This window comes from Macrobrachium nipponense, chromosome 4, assembly GCF_015104395.2.
Source record: "Macrobrachium nipponense isolate FS-2020 chromosome 4, ASM1510439v2, whole genome shotgun sequence".
NCBI classification, from domain to species: Eukaryota; Metazoa; Arthropoda; class Malacostraca; order Decapoda; family Palaemonidae; genus Macrobrachium; species Macrobrachium nipponense.
The window spans coordinates 89,048,976-89,058,951 of NC_061100.1; the positions used below are offsets into that span (position 1 = coordinate 89,048,976).

General features: G+C 41.6%; 1 protein-coding gene across 3 annotated transcripts in view; it reads left to right on the forward strand.

The window, feature by feature from the left end:
* The window catches only part of LOC135211001 (organic cation transporter protein-like), a 421,916-nt gene that overhangs the window by 126,280 nt on the left and 285,660 nt on the right, over positions 1 to 9,976 (forward strand). For all 3 annotated transcript variants that reach the window (XM_064244015.1, XM_064244017.1, XM_064244016.1), the window contains exon 4: positions 7,950 to 8,053. In XM_064244015.1, the coding sequence (XP_064100085.1) occupies positions 7,950 to 8,053 (104 nt within the window). The remainder of the gene's footprint in view (positions 1 to 7,949; positions 8,054 to 9,976) is intronic.

Consider the following 9,976-nt stretch of genomic DNA (forward strand, 5'->3'; position numbering starts at 1 on the left):
AGAGGCTATGGTAAGGAAGTACAAGCAGAGGCTACGAGGTTTGAACCAAAGCCTTAAGGACCGTTGGGGTCTTACGGCTAGGAGAAGGCAAGACTTGACACCAAAAGGTAAGGGACAAAGGAAGCCTAGACGTTTCCAACCTTATTACCCAAAAGAAGCAGCCGCGCTTCCCTCAACAAGTTCCTACAGTGCCGTTAGTGCAGACAGCTCAGCCCTCCACGTCTAAAGGTCAATCACAGCCTATTTATGTGATATCCCCTCAGCCTCAACCCTCCACCTCATACTCCATCTCTCCAGCTTACAATCCAGCCTTCGAGAGTCAAGCTTGTCAGAAGTATGACCGCTCGAACAAGGGAGGCAGAGGTGAGCGGTCCTTTCGTGGGAGAGGATCGGGCAGGCCCATTCAAACAATAGGGGAAAGCACTTCAGAGGAGGTCGAGGGGGTTACCAGAACCAATGAGGAACTTCAGGTAGGAGGGAGGCTGTTTCACTTTCGCCACCGGTGGAACTTCAGCCAGTGGGCTCAGAGCATAGTGTCAAAAGGGCTGGGTTGGAGCTGGTTGACGAACCCACCTCCAGCCAGACCTTTCCGTCAACTTCCTTCCAACGAATTGACAGAGTACGCAGAGGACCTCCTTCAGAAAGGAGCTATAGTCAAAGTCAAGAGATTAAAATTTCAAGGTCGCTTATTCAGCGTTCCAAAGAAAGGCTCAAACAAAAGAAGGGTAATCTTAGACTTGTCCCGCTTAAACTTAGCCATCCGCTGCGACAAGTTCAAGATTGCTCACGATCTCACAGGTGCGGACCTTACTTCCCCGTGGGGCCGTCACCACCTCTATCGATCTTACAGACGCCTACTATCATATCCCTATTGCAAGACACTTCCGTCCGTATCTGGGATTCAAGATAGGAGACCAGACGTTCTCCTTCACGGTAGTCCCCGTTCGGGCTCAACGTGGCACCCAGGGTGTTCACGAAGCTAGCGGAAGTAGTAGTGCCAGACAGCTCAGAGCTCAAGGGATTATGGTAGTAGCGTATCTCGACGATTGGTTGATCTGGGCCCCATCAGTCGAAGAATGCAACAAGGCACACTTGAAAGTGATCCAATTCCTAGAATATCATAGGATTCAAGATGAAACAGATCCAAGTCCAGACTCGCCCCAGAGTCAAACTTTCAGTGGCTAGGCATTCAATGGAATCTATCCTCACACACTCTGTCGATTCCATCCACCAAAAGGAAAGAAATAGCGAAGTCAGTCAAGCAATTTCTAAGTCACAAACTAGCATCGAGGAGAGCTCAGGAAAGAATCCTCGGCTCTCTCCAGTTTGCTTCAGTAACGACATCTTAATGAAAGCCAAACTGAAAGATCTAACCAGGATCTGGCGATCTCGAGCAAATGGTCAGGTCCAGGGACAAGCTATCCTCAGTACCTCTGATTCTAAAGAACCGGCTTCGGCCGTGGGCAAAAGTCAAGAATCTGTCATGTCAGTCCCTCTTCAGTTCCCTCCACCAGGGATTACCATCCACACAGACGCGTCCTTAAGCGGCTGGGGAGGGTACTCCCAGGTCAAAAAGGTGCAAGGAATTTGGTCACCCCAGTTTCCGTCAGTTCCATATAAACGTACTGGAGGCAATGGCAGTCTTCTTGACTCTGAAAAGATTACGCCCACCAAGGTACTCCCACATAAAGCTAGTCTTGGACAGCGCAGTGGTAGTACATTGCATAAACAGAGGAGGCTCCAAGTCCACGTCATCTAAATCACGTCATGATAGCCATCTTCTCCCTGGCAGACAAATTCAGTTGGCATCTTTCCTCCACCCACATAGCTGGAGTAAGAAACGTCATAGCAGACGCCCTATCCCGATCATACCCCTAGAGTCGGAATGGTCTCTAGACGAGTTCGTTCCAATGGATCCTTCAAATAGTCCCAGGGCTACAGGTGGATCTCTTCGCATCACAAGCGAACCACAAACTACCGTGTTATGTAGCCCCCAACCTGGACCCTCTGGCTTACGCCACGGACGCCCTGGCTCTGGACTGGAACAACTGGGAGAAGATTTACGTATTCCCTCCAGTGAATCTCCTTATGAAGGTCTTAGACAAAACTCAGGACATTCAGGGGTCAAGTGCTCTAGTAGCCCCAGACTGGCCGAAGAGCAATTGGGTACCCCTGATCCTGGAACTGGGTCTTCGTCCCCTTCGGATCCCCAGTCCAAGCTCTCCCAGTCAGTACAAACGAAGACTGGTTCGCTTCCTCGGGATTCTCAAAACCCTAACTTTATGGATTTCATGAAGTTTGCGGCAAAAAGAGATGCGAATATTGACCCTCAGAATATTCTTTTCCTGGAATCCGATAAAAGGGATTCAACTTTGAGGCAGTATGATGCTGCCGTCAAAAAGTTAGCAATCTTCCTGAGAGAGTCAGATATCAGAATCATGACAGTTAATTCTGCTATATCCTTTTTCAGATCTTTATTTGAAAGGGGTTTTAGAGCAGCTAGCACTTATTACGACAAACAAGTCAGCATTGAAAAGATATTTCAATTTGGATTTAACATAGACTTGACAGATACCTATTTCTCGTCTATTCCTAAAGCATGTGCTAGACTTAGGCCCCTCTGTCAGGCCTACGTCAGTTTCATGGTTCTTAAACGATGTTCTAAACTTGGCTTCCGAAACCGATAATGACACATGCTCGTTTATGATGCTCCTGAGAAAAACTCTGTTTTTATTAAGCCTAGCTTCAGGAGCAAGAATTTCAGAACTGTCGGCTTTATCCAGAGGATCCGGATCATATTCAATTCCTTCCCACGGGGGAAGTGCTACTTTCTCCGGAACGTAGCTTTTTAGCAAAGAATGAAGATCCTTTGATGAGGTGGGAACCTTGGAAGGTACTACCCCTTCCACAAGATGTTTTCCCTTTGTCCGGTTTCAACCTTACGAGCCTTTCTATCCAGGACCTCCTCTTCCTCATCGGGGCCCCTCTTTAGGAGGGAAAAAGGTGGTACTTTATCCACTAAAGGCATCAGGCAACAAATCCTGTACTTTATCAAACAAGCCAATCCTGACTCCTTTCCAAAAGCACATGATGGTCAGGGCAGTAGCCACCTCATTAATTACTTCCAACATATGAATTTTGCTGATTTAAAGAAGTATACCGGATGGAAATCGCCGACAGTGTTCAAACGTCACTACCTTAAGTCCTTGAAGCTCTGAAATTCCCAGCAGTAGCAGCGGGTTAACATAGTTTCCCCTGACTCTAGCTAGATTATAGTAGAAGATTCAGTCTCCTTTCTACCTGCCTCACCCAACAGTTCGTCTATTCCTGCCTTGTTCATTAACATTTACCTTGTGCTTAGCTGCTTTATGATTGTATAGTGCCCCTTTTGTCTGGTTGGTGGACACTCACATCTGATTACCATACTGATCTCATAGATGTTATCCCTTATTTTTATGCTAGGGGATACATCATAATGCAATGGTTACGGGTTTGTATATTAAGTCATATCATTCCTAAGATATTTTATTTTATCATTGATCAAATATTTATGTAAATTTATACTAATTGCTATTTCTATTTTTGATACATGTTTTACACAGATTTATTGTGATAGGTAATCATTGTACCTATTTTGTATATATGTAAATTACCTTATATTATTAACATAATTAAATTTAAGGGTAATTTAAGCATAATTCTGATTTTGTTTTACTGTGTACTTGTATCTTTTTAGCAATTATATTCATTCTTTTATTTTGTATCTTTTTTTGAGACCTATTTTGTTTTATTATATTTTATTTACTTTGTTTACAATCTTGTGCTGTTTCTCTGGTACGATTTCGCGCAAGCGACACGAGCTGAGCCCAGAAAAAGGATTTTGACGTAAGGAAAAATCTATTTCTGGGCGATTGGCTCGTGTCGCCAGCGAAATACCCCCCTACCCATCCCTTCGCTCAAGATTGTCTGCTAACTTCAGGATGGCCACTAGAGGCGCAGCAGTCGCAAGCATGGGATGGTGTAGTAGTAGTACGAGCTGCTCCCTCTGTGGGACGGCTCCCCTCTTGGAGGGTTTTGTAGTGGGAGATTTCTATTGGCATTTGGCTCGTGGTAGTGGTCTCACTCGCCTAGTGTTCATACCGACACCCTCCTAGAGGGTGAGCGAGTCAGTCATACTGACCTTTTTCTTTAGTTTATTTATTCTCTGGTATGTGTTAGTACATTTACCTAGAAATAATAGATTAAAGGATATTTCGCTGGCGACACGAGCAATCGCCAGAAATAGATTTTTCCTACGTCAAAATCCCTTTATTGGCACTGAAATATGGTTATTGGCACCGATAAGCACCGTCACCGATTTTTGGTTATTAGTGATTTTCACTTATTATCAAGCCATCAGAGCGGAACCCCCATCAATAATTGGGGACTGCCTCTACTTGGATAAGTGACCTCCTAGAAACTGCAGGCACCTAGGAGTTATCTTTTGCACCCATGATTCAAGTCTTGGGCTTACAACTTCCTGTTGTTTCGCCTGATTCATCAGGAGATCAACAACACCTCCAAACTAAGTTCCCACAATGTGTTCTTGGTTCCTACTCGGTCAAGAAGTGGTGTCTAGGAGCGTCATTTCTTTTGACTTGATGTAGTTACACTCCTCATGTGAGGAATGGAAGATGTAAGTAGTAGCTGTTGCTGCTGCAATTACCAGTTGATCCACAACCTGAGGAGAGAATATTGTGTGGATCTTAAGACTGTTTCAGGAGTCTCAGTGTCTGAACAATCCATCAATAGCAATGATTCCAAGGTAGTTCCATGGCTACACTATCCTCCTTCAGAGATTTTTCATTCTTTGGAACATTGACCAGGATGGCAGGCTCCACACTTCCTTTTTGAAACTTAAACAGTTCTTGTTAGAATTTCAAGAGTTTCAAGATCCTAGATAGACACTCCCTATTGTAAAAGCAATGACACATGGTAGTGCCATGGTCACCAAAAGTTGTGTCCTTTCATCTACTCTATGGCAGTGCAAGTAAATGAGCAGACAGAATTACATTCAGTACGGTGGCCAACCAGACATCCCAAGCAAGATGGATGTAATTACAACAATTATTCACTGAAGTCAGGAGATAAGGACAGTCGATCTTAGTACTTTGGCTTCTGGAAATTTTTTCAACCTCTGAAAAAGTTTGATCGTGGTCCTTCTTTTCTCAGCATCCTGAAGTTGGCGCTGTTTCGACCTGCCTTTTCGCACCTTTGAATAAGTAAGACATATTTGGTAGCCATTTATGCCTGGAAGCTTATACAGGCAGTCCCTGGGTTACAACGGGTTCGGCTTACAACGTTCCAAGGCCAAGGCGCTTTTGCATTATATTCATCAGAATTATTTCCAGGGTTACGATGCCTACAACGCTCATCTGGCAGATGAAATATGACACCAAAAATGCAAAATAAAATGCAATAAGAATGCAGTTTACAGTTTTCAATGCCCCCAAAGCATTAAAAGTAAGGTTTTCTTAGGATTTTTCACGATGTTCCAGCTTACGACGATTTTCGGCTTACAACGCGTCTCAAGAATGGAACCCCCTTCGTAACCTAGGGACTGCCTGTACATGATACCTTTCATCAGTCTACATGTTTTGAAGGTGATCAGTGAGATGGATCATTCCCCTTCTGTGGTTCTGTTGTGCCAATGACAGTATGATGTCTATGTTGCCTCCGCAAAAAGTACTTTCAGCACAGTACCAACGACTCATTTGTTAGCTTTGAGTTGCCTGAGAAGTGGTGTCCAAAATTGTTATTTTTCTGACTGGTGAGATTATCAAACGATCGTACCCCACAACTTTGTGGTGGACATCTGTACATTTTGGGCCAGATCTTTTGAGCCCAGGGTCATCGGTCATCCATCACATTGAGGAAAAATCTGTCAGTCGAGTACTAGTACTAGTACGGAATGTAATCATGCAGAACGCATTCATCTCCATTTACCTGGGGATGTTGCCCATAGGTCCTTGGACTCCTTTTCCATGGATCCTATAGTGGATGCTCAAAAAGTCGTGTATTTCATCCTGTTCTTGATGGACAAGTTGCATCTCGCATAAGGTGTGCAGCTACAAGAAGAAGGTGTGTGTGTGGGACTGGCCTCCTCCCTTTCTTCTGGACTAAGTATCGTATCTATAATCTAGCTCTATTTGGATTAGTAGATGCAAATCCTTCCTTTTCTCTAATAAGGGGAAAGAGACTGACTGTGAGCAAGCCAGTTGGTTATTCTTAGCATTGCAGTCTCAAACACTGGGTTCATTCAGACCTTTACGAATCAAGGATATTACATTCCTTTAATTTGAAATGCCCAAAAGTCTGATGATTGAACATCTTTCTTGCTCAATATACAGGTACGGTCTCCTTCCTTTGCTCTTCTATGACCAGGAAGAAAGTACCCTGGTGAAGTGAACTACCAGTCAGTTCAGAGATTTACTCAGAGTCCTCCCTCCAAAAGTAAGTCTCCCATATTTAGGAACAAGTGACAAATTTTTAAAGTAGTGATTTATATGTATCTTAACATACGAACCTGATGTCTTTACCTAAAAGGCCCACCTCTTGCCACCCCTGATTCTCTTTCCTGGACTAAAAGGTAAACTGCTTAGAATTGAGTGCACACTGACTTAGTTGGCGTACTTCCACCGCAATTATCAATAACTGTTACCATAAATACCTTGCAAAAGTCTGACAACCTTATTTCCAGCTCATTGAAAGTTATTTCCCATTTGTAAAGACCTCGGGTTGCTAAAATTATATTTATCAAATTCTTTATTGTAAGTGAATGTGTGTATGTAGTACCAAACTTTTTAACAAATGAAGAGATTATTGTGCCCCATCTCACAATCTTTGTCTTCATTTCAAACCATTAGTAAATTGGAAAGGGAATTATAGAATTTGGACATTTGTTTCACAAATCAGAGTAAGTTAAAAAAAATCATGGTTTAAAACATTTTGACTGAAAGAGATTTCCACAACCTAGTATTATTTAGTAGTAAACATCATAGGCCATTTCTTTTTACAAATTGTAAGCTTGTTCATTCATCTTTAACAGGAATGAACTAGAATACTCTTTAGCTTGAGTTGTCTCTGATAGTTTTAAGTGTTGGTGGTAACAGATTTTGAGAATAATATTCAGTCAAGCTATTGTAATTGACACATATCTTGTGTTAGACAGAAATGTTTTTTGGAAACAACATTGGTACATAGGTGTAATTACTGGAAAATTCTGTAATGTATTCATATATACTTCATTTCATAATCGAACTTAAATTTAACACTGGGAACAACTATTTTCTTTTAAACTGGTTTTACTACATGTAGTGAAATTTAGATGACTTCAGTACCTCCACTCCCAGTACTCAAGTTACTGTGATCTTGATACCTTCCCTCTCCAACCCCCTAGACATAACTCTTGACTTTGCTTGGCTGTCTAGATGGTATGGATTTGTTTTCTCACTTCAGAATTAAGTTTGTTCATTGAGCAATTTTGCTGATTTACATGGGCATACTCTTTGCACGTAAACAGTATGGTGAAAAGCATTTTGTGGATATAGAAAATTCTAATTAGTAAGTAAGGTATAATTTTTTTGTGGTAAATATTTAGTAAAAAGAAACTTGAAAATAAGGTCTGAGATCATTAGGAAGATTTATTTATTCTTCTTTTTTTACCATTTTAAATGGTGAGTAACAGTACTCCTGAGTCATCTGATCTTATAATTTGATTGGTTAGTAACTCTATTACAACATATGACTTGCTTATGAAAAATGTAAATAGAACATCTTATGCTACTGTGTTTTATAAAATATATTTTACCTTATGTCAAGCTCAGAAATTTATAATTACGCAATATTATCATATTTACTATGTATATGTTGGATACTCATAAAATATTCAATTCTTAATTTTTCCACAGTTTGACTTAACTTGCCATAATGCATGGGAGGCAAACATGGTACAGACCATCTATTTTGGTGGTATTTTGGTAGGATCATTGATATCTGGATATATGGGGGACAGGTGAGCTAAACAATTTTTGTCTCTTCTGAAATAAGCTGCTTTTCAAAATTCCAACTAATCCCATTCCCTCTTCTTCATCTCCTCTCCCTGGAAATTAACTCTCAAGCTGCAATGCAATTATTAAGAGATTTTTGGAGGGTCATAAGTCTTTTGTGTTATTTATGATATGCACTATTTTGATAATTATTTACATTACAAGGATACTACTTATACTATAGTTAATAATTAAAACTCAATACAGGCAGTCCCTGGTTATCAGCGGATTCGGCTAATGGCTATCCGGTTTTGTGGCGCTTATCTAGTGCCCTAAAATCAGTGATTTATGGTGCCATAATGGGCCAAGTTACGGTTATCGGCGCCATAAGGTGCCATAATAGAGTTACATACCTAACAGGGGCGCCATCAACCGGTTATCGGCACCATTTACCGAAGCTTGGCGCCATAACTCCCCAAGTTTCGGTTAATGGCGTTTTTTGCTTATCAGCACCCTGCAGATAACCAGGGACTGCCTGTAATTAATAGAAATTATGCTAGTGTTGAATATAAGGTTGTGAGGAAATTTAAATTAATAGTATATGATACATTTGCATGTATTGGGAATTGAAATTTAATTAAAAATTAAGCTCTATAATTTCAGTTACAGGTTTGCTAATTATAATACTACGCATATTATTTTCCTTCATTCACATGGGTATTTAGTATTTACCGTCATGTGGTATATTTAGTGTTTACAGTCATATGGTATTGACAAGGTAGGGTATGGAGTCACCCTTAAACACCAATAGTGTTTTACTTACCCTTATCATGATTTTGCCCTTATCCAGCAGGGCCTGGGCTCTATTAATTGGGATAATTGAGAGATTACTTGTATAATGGAGAGGTAAACATTTTAAAAATATGTTTCAAGCATTTATGTATTTTCTCTTCATCCAAGTACATAGTCCGGTAGGTAGGCTAAGATTATTACAGGTGGTTCCTGGTTATCGGCTGCTTCACTCTATGGTGCTTCGGTTTTATGGTGGTATGGAGGAGTAATGATAGTAGTAGTTTATATATGACAATGTCTCCAGGGTTGCGTGAGAGAGAGAGAGAGAGAGAGAGAGAGAGAGAGAGAGAGAGAGAGAGAGAGAGAGAGAGAGAGAGAGAGAGAGAGATTGGTGGAAGAATAAATGGGAGTGGTTAAATGGCGGTCAGAAGCGTGTGTCTGTTGTGGCACTCTGTTGGGTAGATCGAGACCCACAACCCCACAACAACTTAATAACCCAACAAATCACTGTGTAGACGAACACCAACAGCCCGAAAGAACACGACAACCACACGACTTACCCCAGCACAACAACCCGCCAACACCAACACTGCCCAACCACCACTCACAGACGCTGAAACGCACTACCAACCTCTTCAACTTCACCGCAACCAGACAGACACACGCACAACAACTTTACAACACCAAAATCAATCAAATAACACAAAACCAACAAACCACCAATGGATAACTGCTGTCAAAACCAACTTTATGCCTTCAACAGACGCCTTACTGCTTACGACTTTCGTAACAGACTCCCGCCACCGATGTACCCAACAGAGTGCCACAACAGGCACGCTTCCGACCGCCATTTAACCACTCCCATTTATTCTTCCACCAATTTCTCTCTCTCTCTCTCTCTCTCTCTCTCTCTCTCACGCAACCCTTGGAGACGTCAAATATAAACTACTATCATTACTCCTCCATAGCGGTTTTCAAAAATATTAATTAAAAAATAAGGTTTCTTATGGCGCCACATTCAGTTTTCGGCGCAATTAGCACCATAAACCACCCATCTGCTATGGCCCGCCAAAAAGCGACAATTGCCATCAAGCAAAGCATGAAAGTCTAAGAAAGTAAAACATACTTATGGCGCTCTTATGGCGCCAATAAGTGCC